Source organism: Phodopus roborovskii, unplaced genomic scaffold (assembly GCF_943737965.1).
Source record: "Phodopus roborovskii unplaced genomic scaffold, PHOROB, whole genome shotgun sequence".
NCBI classification, from domain to species: Eukaryota; Metazoa; Chordata; class Mammalia; order Rodentia; family Cricetidae; genus Phodopus; species Phodopus roborovskii.
Window position 1 is genome coordinate 10,956,684 of NW_026126525.1, and position 18,613 is coordinate 10,975,296.

The 18,613-nt window shown below is 43.9% G+C and overlaps 1 protein-coding gene across 10 annotated transcripts in view; it reads right to left on the reverse strand.

Moving 5' to 3' along the window:
- The window catches only part of Septin11 (septin 11), a 76,093-nt gene that overhangs the window by 17,575 nt on the left and 39,905 nt on the right, over positions 1 to 18,613 (reverse strand). For all 10 annotated transcript variants that reach the window (XR_007835366.1, XM_051198234.1, XM_051198240.1 and 7 more), the window contains exons 2-5: positions 12,615 to 12,729; positions 8,568 to 8,763; positions 3,416 to 3,602; positions 180 to 341 (exon numbers count right to left, since the gene is read on the reverse strand). Coding sequence is in view for 9 of the 10 variants with exons in the window: in XM_051198234.1 (XP_051054191.1) it covers positions 180 to 341; positions 3,416 to 3,602; positions 8,568 to 8,763; positions 12,615 to 12,729 (660 nt within the window). In the remaining variant the exon portion in view is untranslated. The remainder of the gene's footprint in view (positions 1 to 179; positions 342 to 3,415; positions 3,603 to 8,567; positions 8,764 to 12,614; positions 12,730 to 18,613) is intronic.

Below are 18,613 nucleotides of genomic sequence, written 5' to 3' on the forward strand. Positions count from 1 at the left end.
ACAATCCCGCCTGTCTTTCCCATTTGACAGCTAGGAAAACTGAGGCACTGGCTAGTTAAATGATTCACAGCAATGGCAGAGCTGGAGTCCCAATGAAGACCTCAGCACAGGCTTTTCCAGCCCCTCTGCAATGTTGTCTGGAAGGCCTCCCTCCAGTCCCCATTTGACTAACGACTTACACTCATCGTTGCATTAATCTCGGCCACCGTTTCCTCATCTGTGGGGAACTGATATATCTGGACTCCATTGCTGACCAGTTCACTCATGATCTTACTCTTAAATTTGTGCAATTCATTCTTGGCAATGGTGTCAGCTTTTGCAATTATTGGGATGATGTTCACCTATAAAACAAGCAGTTCACTCATGATCTTACTCTTAAATTTGTGCAATTCATTCTTGGCAATGGTGTCAGCTTTTGCAATTATTGGGATGATGTTCACCTATAAAACAAGCATGTCAATGTTCACACAATCCTGCCGCCGCAAGAAAACTAGACAATGAAAAATACGGCAACAAGACAAAAGCTGAAGGGTACCACTGCAAGATGCAGGTGATGCTAACAATCAGGCATCCTTACAGGGTACCACTGCAAGATGCAGGTGATGCTGACAATCAGGCATCCTTACAGGGTACCACTGTAAGATGCAGGTGATGCTGACAATCAGGCATCTTTACAGGGTACCATTGTGAGATGCAAGTGATGCTGACAATCAGGCATTCCTACGATGTGAGAGTCAGACACAGAATCATCATCTTAGCTCACCCTCTGAACGCTGACTTCCTCGAATCCCACACTGATACTTGTAATTTCCTCTGCTGGACCGCCTCCCACTTTACAGAGTAAAAGGAAGTGTTTCTACTTTATGACAAACAGTGGCAAAAAGGAAGTCAGTCCACTCTTTGAATAAACAGCCAGTCCTTTTGGGGGCTTGATTTTTGCATGCCCATGCTGGGCTGCTAAAGCACAGCATCATGGGTACTATGCAGGGTCCCCTTTCCTTTCTTCTGATGACATGAAAATTTCTGGGAGAGTCAAGTATTAAGCCAAAAGAAAAAAAAATAATAAAGTAAAATATTTTTAAATTACCTATTTTCTTAAATATCCAAACTCAGAGTTACTTCTTTGGAAAATCAATTTTTATCAAACAACATTTTCATCTCATAAAAAGTTCCAGTATCAAAAGCAAGGCTCACCTTGAGCATAGCGGCATGCACATAATAATCCTAGCACTAAGGAGGCAGAGTCAGGAGGATGAAGTGTTCAAGGCCATCCTCAGCTACACAGTAAGTCTGAGGCTGGCATGCGCTACATGGAACCCTGGCTCAAAACCAGCAATGCTCACTTTCAAAGTCTCAGCTTCAAAAAACGGGTGCATTCAAAGTCTGACATAATGGCCGACAGCCCAGAGAGAGCCCAGGGCACCTAGGAATGCAGGCTCAAAGCCTCAGGGTGGGACGCTGTTTCTTATTCAGCCAACCCTGTCCAAAGGACACAACTTGCTTGTTTTCTCTCTGTGCTCAGGCTGGTTGGGACTCCTGCCTGATTCTCCAGTCTCCACCTTCTGAGTGATGGGACCACAAAAATTACATTTTTTTTTTAAAGTTCATGGTTTAGGATGAGCTTTCTCCTTCTTCATAGGCACAGGGTTTTATTTAGTGAATGCTATGGAGATCTGTATTGAGACTCTGCCCAGCTCTGGAGCTCACAGTCTTTTGGTCACATTTGAATTTTTTCTTGTTTTTTTTTGTTTGTTTGTTTGTTTTGTTTTTTTTGTTTTGTTTTTTGTTTTTTGTTTGTTTGTTTTCCAGAGCTGAGGCCGGAACCCAGGGATTTGCACTTGCTAGGCAAGCGTTCTACCGAGCTAAATCCCAGCCCCCAACCCCTTTTTCTCCAAGGGCCAAATCAGAAACTCCTGACAAACCAGAATGTGAGGACATACTGACGAAGTGTTTGTCTTCAATCTATCTCTCACATCCTCCCAAACCCCACCGGGCTCAGGCTTCCTCCAGTGAAGGGGGCTTGATCAGCAGAGAAAGGGCTTGATCAGAACCCGACGCACCTGCTGACTAACTGGGCACACACTTCAGACTGACATGGAATCAACAAGGGCACCTAGTCATGGTTCCCTGCCAAATGGTCAGGGTAGACAGAGACACCCAACCATCACATGGGCAGGCAGGTACAATCTTCTAAAATGATCATAATTGCTTAACTCACCCCCCCCCCATCTTTACAAATGAAACTGCATTAAACAGCAGTGACAGATGCCACCTCGCTCTCCAACAGCACCATAATTGAGTTGTCTGAAAGTTCAAGCTACTTTCCAGTTGGACTCTGGTTTGTGTTGTGTTTGTTCGCCCTTAGTTTTTCCCTTTTCCTTTGAACTCTCAGACAGAGAGCCACCCCCTCCCTCCTTTCTTCAGAATGGGTGCTTAAGAGCAGAAGGGCCTGCCTGTTTCCAAGGACAAAGCCGGAAGGGAGAAGTCCTCCCCATATGGCATCTGCCACCACCAGGGCAATGCAAAGCTCCCGGAATCAAAGTTCAGAGAATTGAACAGAGTGAGAAGAATGCCTGTCATGATTGCTGAGCCCTCTGGTGGTGGTAGTAGTAATAATAATAATAAAAGTAACAATAATAGTAATGTTTCAAGAGATTCTTTCTGTAAGGTACCAATGCCCATGAATGCTGGAACCCCAAGGAGCCTGGCTGGTCCAGTTGATTGCTGAATAGTTTCTCTGTTTTAGTTCTCGGGCAGAGAAAGAATCTTTTTAAACATTTTTTTTTTGGGGGGTGGTATACCCAATAACACATCCTAGGGCCTTGACCATCCAGTAGGAATCTCTACTGAGTGCCCAAGTGGGGGGGTTAGAGTCTAGGAGAAAGGACCACGGCTTAGTTTGTGGTTGCTCTTGATGCCCTTTCTATCATCTAAACAACATACTGTTTTCTGTTTATTTCAAAACTGAATTAATTACAAAATTAGACATCATTTTATCATACTAAAGATACCCCTTCCTTTGAGAGCTGTAATAACAAACATGGCAAGCCCAGGTCAAAAATGAAATATAGACTTTATTTTCTGTTGAGACAAATGTAGTTTTAAAATCTAAAGGTCTGACTGTCCTCGAGCAGGCAAAACATTAAAATCTGATACCACTCTAAATTCAAATTACAGCCAGAGCTTTATAGACAGACCTTCAGGAGGGCAAATAAACATGGTGTTTACATTCCAATTCCCAATTAAGGCCTAAGTGTAGTTTCCTGTGCTAGTTTTGTCTTTTCATGACTTAGCACTCAGAGGAAGTTTTTATGGCACTCGTGGCATGCGGCTATCTCTGTAATCTAGGAAAACAGAAAGCATTAAAAACCCAGCTTAGAGAAACGGTTAGAGTGAATGGAGCCGCATCCAGTACCTTGCTGTCTAGCTTCTTCATGGTGACCAGATCCAAGGACTTGAGGGAATGTCCTGTGGGGGCGATGAAATAAAGGCAGGCGTGGATCCTCGTGTCATGGTAATTGAAGAGAGAACGTTTAATTTTCAATTCCTCTTGCAAGTAGGCCTCAAACTGGGCATCAATATACTCCACTATAGGCTTATAGCTAGAATGCAGAAAAATATTCTTTTTAAAAAACATTTTCAACCTCATATTTTAGCCTCAACACTCTTACAGGAAGAAAGCAATACGTTAATTATTGTGGGAAAGCCCATTAACCCTTTCAGTCTCCAAGGGAACCAATCAGAGGAACTTCATTTTAGCAGCAAAGACAGAGACCTATAAGGAATGCGAGGTGTTACTTCTCTCCAAACTTATTTTCTGTTGTAAGTTCGTAAGAACAATTCAGTAATAGGAAAATAAGGTTTTCAACGCCCAGATCCGAGAACCTTACTTAAGGTGTTTTGAGCCAGTCTTGATATGTAGCTAGCCTTGAACGCCAATGTAAAGGATGATGATTGATAAGATTCTCTTGTTTCTCAATTTTGAAACATAGGCACAGCTTACATGACAACACTCATGCTTGTTATTTTCAAATGGTTGTGTAAGAGAACCGTGGATTCAGGCCAAAGTGCCTGAGCCCAAAAGCAAGCATCATAACCCTCAACTCCATGGCCTTGGACAGGTCACAGAACCTTTCTGCCCTTCACTTTCCCCAAAAATAAGCCAGGCAGCAAAATAATACACACTTCCAAAGCAGTACCAGCAGTACCAGGAGGTACATGAAAGAAGGCAGAGATCAAGGCTACACAAGTTCCAGACTAGCCTGGGCTATAAGAGACCCTGTCCTTAAAAAGGTAAAAATAAAACAAAATAAACACTTTTTAATCACAAGTGAATGAACCTAGTAGATGTGAAGAGTATGCACCTCAAAAGTATTCCATAATACCATAAACACAGAATGCAGCAAATCCAAGGAAAGTGGCTGGAATTTTTAAAGGGAGAGGGAAAGAGAGGGAGAGAGGGGGGAGAACTAACAACTCCACACTCTCTTCAGTACCTGCTTCCCTAGTGCAGAGCCCCACCCTATGGGGAAGTGAGCAGTCCAGATCAGCCCATCATGTCTGAGGAGTTGAGCCACAGGGTTTCCTAACACTGTGGCAGGATGCTCTGTCTCCTCAGCAACCTCTATTCACAATGTGTCCTTGCCTCCCTGTTTCTGAGTCTGGGCTGTCCCTGCCTTGTCTCAGTCCAAACTTGTTTCTGCTGTCTACTCATTCCCCTTCTTGACTCTTGTCTTGGTGCATCTCTATGCTGGGGAGGGGTGCGGTGGTGGGGGCATGGCGGACACCTCTGCACAGAGGACACTACTTTCAGACCTGGGGTTTTGAGTCCTTTGTTCTCTCTATCCCCTAGGCCTCTTCTGCTGCTTCTACCAAACTCCTGCCAGCCCTTCACCCTCTCTTCCTCTGTGGTCGTCCTGGAAAACCACATTTATTCTGACCATCTCTTTGATGACAAGTCAGAGCTCTCCACCTCCAGCCCCACCCAGTCTTTCCGCTGAGCTCCAGATCCATGCATTCAACTGCTTATAGGATGTCTCCAATTGTTTCTCCGAGCCCCTTAGGAGCCCTTCCTCCCCGCTTGTCACTTTCAGCCTGTGGGTGCCAGAAACCTGCACTGCAACATGTAGACCCCCTCCCTCTCCTTCACAGCAAGAACTCTCCTCCATCGAGCATATGGAGGGAAGGCCTAGTCCGTGAAAGATAGAACTATCCCACCAACATCGCTAGCAAAATATCCAATCAATAAAAGGCATGAGCCTTTTTAAAGCAAGGAGGAGGAAGACAAAGGACCTCAAAGAAGAAAAGAAGAGAGGAAATTACATCATTACAAACAGACAAAAGCCACGGACTCTTAGAGAACAATTTCCTTAGGCTAAAGTTTCATTATGGGAATGAAACAATGAACTGTTTCCTCTGGGAAAACAGGCCAGCTAGTGGTCTGTTCTCCCCCACAGTACCCTTGAAACAAACATTCCACTGTACCTCAACCTCCTTTCACTTCTTGCTATCTGTATTTATAGAAAGATAAATCTTAAACCTAACTACCTTTTGTCAGTTTCCATTGCTACAGAAAGAACACTTGTCTGTGTTCTGTGTGGCCAATTCAAACTTCTCTAGATTGTCGTCCTATCAAGTGTTTAGGAGGTAGAGAGAACAAAGAAGTTATTATACTTTAACATACTTTCCTTTTAAGGGATTATTCCTTACCACTACTAATTTGATTCATTCACTTCTAGCCATTAAAATAGTGAAATGAGACGTGTTAGCCCTAAAATTACAGGGCAAAGCTAGTTTATGTGAATTTTTTCCTATGATCATTCTTGCAAAATGGTATTATTTGCACACTGACTCCATGACTAAAGTGTTTTTCCTCTTCTCTTGCTATGTTAACCAAAGACCACTTTCCTTACCTCTAACCCTCTGCCAGGAAGCTGGCTAGAAACTTGGAGTTGAAAGGTCAAACACTACTTCATTGCTGATTTGTAAGTGTGGTGGAGATGGGGATTCTCTCAGTGGACTGGATTGTTCACACTTCTCAGGCTGGTTACCTTATAGTTCATGGCATCTCCCAAAGGTGGGGTAAGCTAACCTGGTTCTAATTACGGAGCAAGACCTCATGGGTTCTTGCCTCTCCTGACCCCCTCCCCTCACCCATTGAGTGTAGACAGCCAGAGCAAGGAAGCCCTTCAACAAGCCTTAAACATAACAGGAAATCCTCCCAGGCTCCTCTTCCTGCCTCCTTCTAGCTAGCCAGGTCAAAGGCAGATAATGTTCCAAGTCTATAAACATACTGGGACATTCTTGATGTCCTGGGCCTATGGCTATAAAGCTTGCCTAATACAAAAAAGATAAGTCCGACTTGGACAGAGAGTGCATCTCTTCCTATATGGTTACACACTGATACAAAAATGCATATCCCACTTCCAATATTCTGATGGAAACAGACCAGACAGCAACTATTTTTAGATAAGTAAGTCATTTAAGTTTACAGTCAAATGTCAACAATGCCTTTTGAGGCATGGGTCTAGAGCTCTGAAAGCCATTCAAAAGGTTATGCAAGAGTTGTAAAGAAATTAAAGAGGAAAAAAAATATTTGGTATCTAGGTTAGGTTAATATCACACTTCCTCTCTTCTGAGTCTCCTTGGAAACTATTATTTGACCCAAATGAGTCAGATAATTTCTTAAAGAGGGCTCCAGATGCAGATATGAGGATCTGTAGGGTGCTAGCTTAGCTATTTTGCAGCTTGTGAAAAGCTACCAGCCTGAGGGGAAGTCTTGGCTAGGGGTGAAGCAAAAGAAAAAAGAGTGGCTGTATTGACTACAAGCTGGAAAAGCACATGGGGCTGCAGCAAGATGTCAGGCGGAGGCTGCCGAAGCCTGTGGGAAGCCCAAGAATCCAGCCAGGGAATGCATAAACACGAAATCCCCTAGCTCCCAGAAGAAATCTATCCTGCAAAGAGCCAAGACAGGCTTTCCTCTACGCTCGTCCTGGACAGCCCAGGGAACAGGAGCCCCTGGCTCTGTCTCCAGTTCCCACAATGCACCCGTGCCCTTCTTCTGGTCCCCAGGATTTTCCCCTACTGTGCTGCACTTCAGGTTAAAATGGCCATCAGGCACAACCTCCCCATCGTGCTTGGGCACTGAAAGTCAGAGGAAGGTCAGTCACACACATAGAGCCTGCCTGTCCCTTCCCCAGCTGAGTATAGATGGACCTGCTTTGATCATATGCAAATGAAGACCTTGTCACTGAAGTAAGAGTTGCCTGTGTTATCACAGGACAATGTCTACTGCAGAGTGTTTCAAGTGCTCTGCAGATAAAACAGACCACATTGCTCAGCTACAGAATGAATTGTGTATTTCTGTCATGACCTACCTTACTTATTTCTGCTGGCTACTGTTACAATGTATCTAGACAGCACACATTCCTACACAAAAAGGTTAGCAACACCTCTTTACAGAACACATCCTCTCCAACACACAATTTTGAGGAAAGGATTTTTCAAAACTCTGCCTTGGACACCGTTTATAAGCAAAACATCCCACAAGTATGAGGGGTGATATAGCCTTATAATGCTGTCATTATCCAAAAATGTGTTGAGATGGTTCTAGTCTTCTTCAATCACTTTATGCATGAACTTAACCCCTAAAAGTCTAGCAGGTTCCACACTGAGAATGGCAGCCATCTGCTATTGATGGAGGCAAGGGGGCCTCCTGGGCCTGAGTGCCTGTGTCAAGCTACCCTCCCCGCAAGGACCATGAAATCTACATGGTCTGGCCTTGGCCTCATGGTTTTCTATAAATTATAAGGCACTATACCACAGGTATAGTGATAGAAATGAGGTTATCTCTCCTTGGTTTGGTCACACTGCAAGGAAGCCTGCTTCCTTCAGACTACAGGGAAACTGGACAGGAGGTTCAGATACCAGCTTGAGAATAAGTGGAATATTTTAAACAGTCAAGAATTCTGAAGTTAAGATTGAAGAGTGGGTTCAGAGACCGTGAAAGCAGCAAGAGAATGACCCTGCGAGGATAGTTAACGTGCACACCCCACTCTGGCTTCCCTCAAAGAGAGGCAAATGCCACTCACGGTGAAGACCCACACTTATGAGGCTTTGCAAACGGGCTACTATTTCACAAAATAAAATTCACTGCAGTGTTTTACAATATAGCTTTAAGCTTATGCAATGAATCAGGGCCAGATTTCATGGACTACACCAGAATCCACTGGTAGTGAGCAGTATCTACCTATATACAAACCACCATGCCAAATGGTTTGAAAACATTTCATATTTTAATTAAAAGTTATTTACCCAAGCACACACAGGATTTTGTGTTATAAATTACCTAATTAGATAATTTTCTCTATGCAGAGGAAATTTTAATTCATCCAATTGATCTGAATTTCTCATTAGGCTTGACCCTCCCTCCCAGTTGTCACGTCAACACTATTTGGTAATTCTGCACCCAAAGTCGACTAGGCCTTTGAATGTACCTGGGATGGAAGCTTCCTTGAGCCACCCATCTCCTGACCCATTTCTATAGCTCCAAAAATCTCAAAACATACCTGTCATCTTTATTAATCTGGTCTCCAAATCCCACGGTGTCGACAATGGTTAGCTTCAGCCGTACATTGCTCTCCTGAAGTTCGTAACTTCTGGCTTTTAACCGGACACCTGGCTCATTGTGAGTAGCTGGGTCACTTTCAAATTTGGTGTTGAATAAAGTGTCCATCAATGTGGATTTGCCAATACCCGTCTCACCTATATAACCACAAAAGAAAAATCAAAACTGAGTTAAAAGGCAGGGAGGGCAATATCTCCAGAAATTCCACTGCAAATCACATAGTTCTTTCTATGGATGACCTATGGAACACTTCCTTAGAGAAGCTTCTGAGTTCATAAAGTATTGCGCAGAAGAGGGCTTGAACTTACAGATCAGGATATTTTCTAGTAGTCAGGCCCAGGCCCGATGGTACAGGCTTGCTATCCCAGCAACTCAGAAGGTTGTGGTAGGAGGGTTACACATTGAACAACTTAGCGAGACTCTGCCTCAGAATAAAATGTTTAAAAAAAAAAAAAAAAAGGCTGGGGATACAGCCTTGTGGCAGAACTGCCTGGCGCACATGAGGCCCTGGGTTCGATTCCTAGTATGGAAAAGAAGACATTTTTAACCCCTACATAGTCAGCACTTGTGAGTCTGCCTATGGCCACTTTGTACACACAAGGATAAAAACTATCTCTTTTCCTCCTGAATGTGTCTGTAAAGTTTATTACTTAAGCAAAGATACATTAGTAGATTTAATGTTCAGAAAAAGTATATATTTCAGAACAACTCTTTGGCAACAATCATCACCAAAGCTGCTAAGTGCTTACTTTGTGCCACGTCCACAAGAGGAGGCTCCACATAGCCCTTCATTTATACTCCCTGGCCCCCCACACCTAGGCACTGAAGTTTCCTGCAGACAGAGCTCTAAGGCGCCTAAATATCTTGGTTAAAGTTGCAGAGCTAGAGACTGAACCTAATGTGTATGGTCCTGGTGTTTACGTTTATTACAACTCCGTTATAACGATGGCTGGGCATCTTTGCCAACCTCTGCTCTCTATCTCTCTATCATCTCTCACTCTTACTCTCCCCCAGCTCTCTCCTCCCCTCTGCTGAGCTGAAGTCGAGATAACAAACACTTACTAGTTTATGGGTTTCATGGCCACATTTATGATGATTATTTTAAACAGGACTTGAAGCAATGGCTTTATTGGTTTGTAGTGATTTCAAGCCAAGGGTGTGTTCTGGGTTACTCATATGCATAGAGCAGAGGGAAGGACACCAAAACAAATGTATCAACCTGTCAGGGAGTCAAATGTGAAGCCAGGATGAATCCACTTACTGAGGATTCTCGGCCTTCAAGGTAGGACCAAGCAAAAATCTCTTATTATAACTTCAGTTCTTCTATTCAGTCTCAGAGTTATGGGAACCAAACCTGTCGCTAGCAATGACGGTTGAGTGAGGACATGATTATCAAGAGAACAGATAGTATTCTAGACACACTAGCCATAAAGCACACCTTTTTAATATCCCCTGAGACTCAATTAAATGTGTCAACAATCCCTAACCCGACCTGACAATGGTCCTGAAGTCCCCCTCCAAAGGGAAGCTGCAATCTCTTCCCAGATGGTGAAAGATCATGGGCAAAGGAGAAATTCTAGAATCTGTAGCCCTCTCTCACTATATGAACAAAGTAATTAGAGCCTTTATATTATCATAACAGCTGCTTCTCAATACCATGTAAAGTAGGGCTGAGGCTTTCTGGTTGGGCCTTTTCTGATGAGCAGCCTGATGTGCTGGCTTTGATTGATTCACTGGTTTATTTCTTTGATAAAATGTTGCTCGAGTGCATTTTCCTTACTCTAGCCCCCCCCCCCCGGGCCCCTGATTGATCTAAGATCATAGAACTTCCTCCCTCATCAGCCCTCATACAGCCTGTATTTTTCCAGTGCCTACTATGTACCCAGCTCTGTGCCAACTTCTAGGAAAACAACAATGAACTAGGCTGATCCGGTGTTCTCTCATATCTCAGAATCTGGTCTAGAATGTAACCAAACACCAACTGGACTCTAATTTAAGGCTGTGCTATGAGAACAGCATTCAAAGTGCCTACCATAGTCACACCCTCCTCACGAGCAAGGCCACGTCTTCTACCCTGTGACCTCCTGTGTTGCCACAGAAAACTGGGCTACTGCTTGGCCTCTGACGCAAAGGCAACCTTGGAGGCCAGGCCTAGCTGCTACAGTGCCACATATGAGACTCATTCAAGTAGGGCATCTCTGAATAAGAGATAATTGGCATGCTGTCATGGCATGAAAAAGGAAAGGTGTACAGAAAGAATTAAACAGGCGGAAATGACAAGGGCGGAAAGGCTATGAACAACACGGAGGCCACAGTAGAGACGGAGCATTAACTGGGAGAAGAGAACAGATCACTACAGAAAGGCAAAACACCAGAAACACAGAGTGAGTATTTGAGTCTTACTATGCTAATGAGTCTAGGTGTGGGGATGACAGGGTGGACAAAACAAATGCTGACAGCGAGCACCTCAGTTATTGGCTGGTTGTCATTCCAGATAGCATTTGAGAGTGAGTTCGGTATTCCTTACTTTCTTGAATATGCATTTTCTCGTGCATAGTAACACATGGATGTAGGAGTTGGCTGTTTTGGCCACATCTTTCCTGCCATTCTCTTAGCCACAGTTTAAAACACAGTTCCAGAGAACAAACTGGCCCAGGGTGCTGGCCAATTGTCACATTCTACACTGCTGACTTTCATATTCCCTGTACACATAACAGCCTCCAGAAGATGAAACACATCCACTGCCCAGCTGCCTGACCCTGCTCCGGGTGAGCCAGTGTGCCTCTCACTGAGGGCAAACCTTTCAGATTTCACCTCGTTTCACTCAGCCAGGAAATCAGTGTAACCCATTCTGCCAGGTTTAAAAGGGGGACGGTCCACTTGCTCACACAGATCATCTCAAAGTGATGTCTCGAAGGAGATGTGAGAGAGACTAGTAACAAAACTCCACACCATAAAGAGCCCACTGCTCTTCGGTGAGGGTGTTCCAGGGGCAGTTTCTAATCAAGGTAACAGATGCCTATTTTGATTTTATTGTTTGTCACCCGTTTCCACCTTTCTTGGTTTAAAAATGGTGTAGTTAGAGCAAGAAAGAAGGTTAGAGCAAGGCCAGAGGTGACCTGGGTACAGCAGAACACTGCGGGGGTGGGGGGGTTGTTGGAATGAATAACACACACTGAGGGTAAAGTCAGATCTCTTTAGATTTTTTTCCATTTGTCTATGAGGAATAAAACCAAGGTCAAATTTAGATCCCAATTTAAGGACAGCAGGTCAGATAATAAAGCAGAATTTAAATTTTTTGTTTGCTTTTGTCCTGAGGGCAAAAGTTTACTGAGGTGTTGAGAGTCAGTTTAACTCATCTTGCCTTTACAAGGCTTCCAGGAGGTTACTGTTCACAGAAGTCAGGGAGCAGGGACCCTAGGGACACACTGCTGAAAGCAGCGGTTCTCAACCTTCCTAATGCTGTGACCCTTTAATACAGTTCCTAGTGTTGTGGTAACCCCAACCATAAAACTATTTTCATTGCTACTTCATAACTGTAACTTTACTGTTATAAATTGTAATGTAAATATCTGATATGTCACACACACACACACACACACACACACACACACACACACACCCAAAGGGGTCAAGACCCACAGATTGAGAACTACTGGCTTAAAGGCTTTTGAATGTTTTACCAGTATGTACCTGAGCTCCTTCAACTTCCTATAGTCTAGTTAGGGTTCAACGCCTCCTCTCCATGAAAAAAGACAATAAATGTTTTCGTAACAAAATTAAGACTGACCAGTTGCATGACCACATGACAGAAATAAAGACAATTTGAGTAGCACTACAAAACACAACGTACTTACCAAATACAGCTCTGAATCTTCATAATGGTGCTACCCAGGGCAAGCAATTATTACCCTACTAAACTGGAGTAAATGGGGAATAAACTACCATCTCATCCTCCTGTCCCAGAAGAGGGGACACCTTCACTTACCCACACACAGGATGTTGAAACAGAACCCTTGAGAAGTAGATTTGTTAACCAGCTGGTCAGGGAGACTGTCAAATCCAACATGGCCAGAAAGTGATAAGTTCCGAAGTTCTTCATTCTGGAATGTAAGAGGAGAAATGTTGGAGAGACCATAAACTACTTCACCAGATGTTCCTTCTGTGATCCTTGTGATATAGAGAGATGTCCTGGTGTCCGTGTCTTCCTGGCTTCTTCATTGCCAACTTCAGTATCTACTCCTTCTACAGCCTCCCTCCAAAAACAGACTGCCTTCCCAGGGGCTTCATTAAGTGTACAGTTCCAGGAAACAGGAGCTCTTACAAGTGGCTAGTTCATATACATGACAGGTGACATTAAAATACATTTTAATGGCTTCTACCATTCAAGAAAAATGTTTCATTTATTTACTACACATGCAAACACTCTTCCAGACAAAGGGGGCTCTGAGATGCTCACAGAGGAAGACATGGAGGGCTACAATTAAGGGCTGTTGTTGTGACCACCATAATACAATGTACTTAAAACTTTTCTACACACAAAACAGTTCCATCTCCTTCGTTTACTGTCCAGGGTTAGTGGCACGCCTTCCCGTAGGCTCTGCACACACTGGACCTCCTCAGAGTGGGCTGGTAGAGACTTGGGGGGAGGCATAGGAGTTGACAGACTCATCTGCCCTAGAGGACAGAGCTGGCCATTTCCACAACTCCAAGCCCATCTCGGGGCATTAGAGATCAACTATGAAGACTTTCTTTCCTGAGAAACAGAATTGGCCTATGGTCAATCGATGCAGGATCTTAGTTATGCTTTTCAAGTCTGGAAGCATGAAAAGCCTTCAGGGAGACAGGTGTTCTAGCCATATCACCTTGTGTTCAAAGCACTGAATCAGGGTGAAGAAACAAACAAGTCTCATTGTTGCCTCACTCATTTATCAACAACCCCCACACAACGTGTGAGTGTGTGAGAGAGACACGTAGGCCTGAGGTCTGTCTTGACTGGCTTCCTCAGTCACTCTCCATGTTATTTTTTGAGTCAGGGTCTCTCATTGAACCTGGAGCTCATCAGACAGGCGGGGCTGTCTGGCCAGTGAACTTCAGGAACCCAGCTATCTCCATCCCCAGCATGGTAGTTACCAGCACAGTTCACACCCAGATTTTTAAGTGGGCGCTGGGGTTCTAAACCCATGTCCTTTGTTTGTTTGACAAGGACTTCACCAAACAGATAAGCTACTCCAGACTCACAGTTTCTTTCTTTCTTTTGTTTTTTTTTTTTTTTTTTTTTTTAAGTAAAAACAGAAAAAGCTTTGCACAATCACTTAATGATTTTTATTCCTCTTTTATATTATGGGTGAAAATAATAACCAATAACCTGCTTAGTAACCAGAGAAGGCTCCATTCTTAAATTCCCATGTTTACCACATAAGCATAGAAATGTGACTCCTTAAAGCTAGGACTCATAGATGGTGATGGTTTTATGAACCCTAGACTGGGAACATAGCAGCTCTAAAATTCTGATTTTATGAAATAACGAAAACTCAAGCCCTTGCCTGTACGGTAGCAGCTGCGGGTTTGAAGTCAATAGGCTAGAGAACAGATGTCATTCTATGAATAGTCTCCTTGAAACCTGCCAACAGTAAATACGAGACTAGAGAGCAAGCTCTTAGCCTTGAGTGGAGCAACATGGACCACGCACACCAAACAGCTTTGCAGACAGCCCCAGTGGGCAAGGGCCCTGGAGGATGAGTGAGCGCTCGTTCCCAAGCCCTAGTCTTTGTGCTGCCTGCCCCTTCCTTTCTGATACCCCACAAGTTCAGCACATAGGTATTTTTAGGGTGTTTACCACATCCGCCCAGTCGTGGGGAGGAGCATGTGAAGTCAGCCCTAGATTATATTTAGAAATGTTTCCATAGCAGCTGTGTGGTGGCTGCTGGGCACTAGGCTTGAGGGAGTCACCTCACTTCTCTTCTGTCACACATGTGAACGGTCATAAAGCAGGAAAAAGACCAGGAAAGACACAAGCCTAGGCTCCCGTACTGCCAGTCACAATTTTAACTTCCAGAGGAAAAGCAGAGCTTGATGCTATGGATTCTGGCTTGCTGGATTGTTAGATACCCAATATCCACCCATAAACCAATCCCAGGAAGGCATTGGTTAGTAATTATAGCTCCCATCCCAGAACCCAGAGCTCAGCATCTCATATTCTCACCGTTACCCAAAACATGAGAAACCACCCACATACCCACCGAGCATTTTTAAACCCATTGAAAAACCAAACGTGAAATATAGGGTTATAAAACATTCTGGTCTTGAAATTTAAAGCTATGTCCTTTGTCCTTAGAGAGTCTTGTGAAATATATTAAGATTTTAAACATACCTCTAAATTTTATAATTTAAGCCAAAGTCTTCCCAGTATTAGAGTCACCCACTGTTCATTGTGTAGCAAACAAAAAAGGAAACAGGAAGTTCTTCACCCAGCCCAGGAACTGGGAGCAGTGTGACTAAAGAGCCAGCTGAGAAGCAGTATGACTAAAGAGCCAGCAGAGAAACTCACCTGGTGACTCATAAGACAACTAAAATGAAGACCTACTCATGACACTCATCTTAGACTTCACCGTCCGGAAAACGCAGTCTCTTCTGAGGCTAGTGGCCTCTGAAGAACTACATACATCCCCACATGATCAACACTATCACACATCAGGGGATGACTCCCAAATTTCATCCACACAGCCCATCCCACTGTCTGCCTGACTTCCCAGAGTTCCCTTGGTTTTTCCTGTCTGTACTGCAGTCTGGTACAGCACTGACAGTCTGTCCTCTTAACTCGCAGTCCCCAGAGCTCCTTGTTTCTATAGTGGGTTACCTGAGATTGGGGCGGCTACTCCTCAAGTCTCATCAGTGCGGCCCCTTGGTCTCTCACAGCCTCCCTTGGCTTCTGTGCCTTGACTTTACCCCTCTAACCTTTCCTTTCTACATCAATGCCAAAGGAGCCTCAGTCCCCACAATCCCTCCAAACTCCCTGTCATCTCTAGGCTGTCCAAGTCTCCATTCTTACTGATCTACATCTCACCAGGAAACACTTGACACCTGGATGAGTCACTTTCAGTGCCTGGAACAAACCCAGGTGTCTTCCCATTGGAGAATAGTAATTCCCATTTCCTTTTACCTACAAGGGCTCATATCTCTAATATTGACATGGCCATGCCTTACAGGCTCCACGGAAATGTTGCCACCAAATTCATCTTTGTTAGGAAATCTGGAGGACATTTTGAGTAAGCATTGCCCTTTCCAATAAGAAGAAACTTCTGATATACTCTGGCCATCATAATAACTAACATATCATAGTGATTAATGTTCCAGAAGTGCTTTAAACAAACTGTTGCTGTTCTGTCTGTCTGTCTCTCTCTCTCTCTCCCCCCCCCCCCATTTTTTTTTCTTTTATTTTTTTCAGACAGGGTTTCTCTGTGTAGTCCTGACTGTCCTGGAACTCACTGTGTAAACCAGGCTGGCCTCTAACTCACAGATCTGTCTGTCTCTGCCTCTGCTACAATTCAAGGCATGTGCCACAACTGCCTGCCCTGATGCTGTTTTTCTTAACTGCATAAAATAGCTGCTATCACCCAAGTTCAACTTACAAGTGTGGGGAATGGAGGCACAGAAATTAGTAATTTACTCAAGGCTGCACAGCTACTGAAGCTGAGAGACAGGACTCTTGAGTGCAAGAAATCAGCGTCTACAGCTGTTGGCCTTCGATAGTGCGGGCTGATCCACGATTCTGCCAGGCAGCCTTGGATACTGTAATGCCTTCAGTTACTATAGACATCCAATATATTAAGATGACCACAAAAACATTCTCTAAAACCCTAGTTCTTTGGCAATCGTAGGGATGGAAATTGAGAATTGGAATGGGCAACCCATTCCAGTATATTTTTCACTGCCTTGGCAAAGTGAACACACTTTGACTTGTGCAGCCATGGCACATGAAGCCTGTAATAGAAGGCTTAGTTTTAACCATTTTGGAAACAGACGTAGCAACATGAAGCCACTAAGTAAGGGCCTAAAAGACTTTAATCGATTTAACACCCCCTTTGCTAATCCAGCTGGTAAAGATTTGTTACTAGGTGGATTCGCAGCCCACTCCATTCTTAATAGAGCTGTGATCCAACTTGAGCATACAAAACAGCCAGTTTTTAATTTGACTGTTTCATTTTTCTCTTGTTGGAACATGTCTTCCTGGATGTAATTACCTGTTCACCTAAAAATGCTACTAAAATCGCTAACATAGAAGTGTGTTGTTTTTGTTTTTATCATTGACAAACACTGTTCCCAGCTCTAAGAAGTCTTACAGCATAGATAGGTCGTACTAAAGATAATACTATTGAAGATAAAGTGGTAAATACCATCTGAACAGAGGGACATGAGGAAGGTAGGAATAACTCTCAGCTGCAGAAATCTGAGGCACCACTGGAGGTCCCCTGAATACCTAGTGAGACAAACAAGTACACAGTTTGCAGGAACATTTCCAGGAGAAAGGTACATATGTCTAAGAGGTCAACTGGCAATGAGCGTACACCAAGTTTACAATCTTAAAGTTTCTAAGAGTCCAGCTGACATCATTATTGAAACAGTTACAGGACAGTGCGTACAAGAATGTGTGTCAAAGCTGAGTAGTAGCAGCGCACAGCTTTAATCCCAGCACTCGGGAGGCAGAGGCAGGCAAATCTCTAAACTCAAGGCCAGCCTGGGTCACAGAATGAATTCCAGCACAGCCAGGGTTACAGAGAAACCCTATCTCAATAAAACAACAAACACAAAAGACTGTTGGGTCAACACCTAGCTCTGAGCATCTCTCCAAACTGTGGTCCACACCCTGCCCTGTGCATCCTTCCACCTGGCTGTCAACTCTGGGCTTTGTCATCCTGCTCTGCAATGTGGATCTGTGGAACAGTTTAGAACTAGGTGTTGGCACACATTCTATTTTGACAGACGTGGGTTTGAACCCCGGCCTTTTTTCCTACTTGCTTTCTGTCTTTGTTCTGTCACCAATAAAAATGCAGCACTTGGCAGGGCTGCTTTTAATGGACTGGGTGGGTCCTGAGAGAGGTGGGAGGCAGAGACAGCTCCAGTTTTAAAATCTGAAATGGATTGGTTCAGTGATGGCTGTTAGACACTGGAGGAAATAAACTGATGAGCAAAGCTCTTGGACTAAACAATAAATTAAAACTGCAACAGAAGAGCAGAGTGAACAAAAGGAAGGTCGGAGAGTGGCCGAGGACCCTGGCATGGAGAAAATCCACCTTCGGAGAGGAAGCTCTGTTACGAAGCTGGAGGACACGGAGGATGCATTCCTGCTTGCAGACTCAGTGTGTAACAGCATCAACAGCTCCAAGGCTGGAAGCCGTTCTGCATTCCCCACCCCTCACTTCTGCTCCTATTTTAATCCATCCCAGACTCTCATGACTAACAAGCTTGATGCGCCCAGATGGACTCTATTCTCCACATTCCAAGTGGTATCCCCCTATTTTACTTTAAAACCAAACAGTTGAGCATCACATGTGGTTAGCAGAGCTGCCCTTACCCTCTGATCCTTATCAGTGGGCGGAAGCAAGAGAGTGTGTTGCCATGGTGATGTTTTTGTTATAATTAAAACAAATTAAAAGTATGAAAGCAAGACAGTTTTTAACCTTTAAGGTCAAGAATGGTTTCTTCCTCTTACATGTAAGTTTTATTTGTCATATAATTTATATGTGCAGAGAGCACACTGGGGATTTCTGCGTGTAAGATACAGTGAGTGCATTCTTGCCATAGTGCACAGTGAACCATAGAGATCCAGCTGTAAAGTCATGTGATTTAATTTAGCCAAAGGACCCTCTAAGTAAAGTCTCCAGTCCTATCTGCCTCCAATTCTAAAGTTTCCTTTGTCTGGAAATAAGAGATACTTTACTCCAGTCCACACCTGTCACTTGGCAACATGGAAGGAGCTCCAGGGAG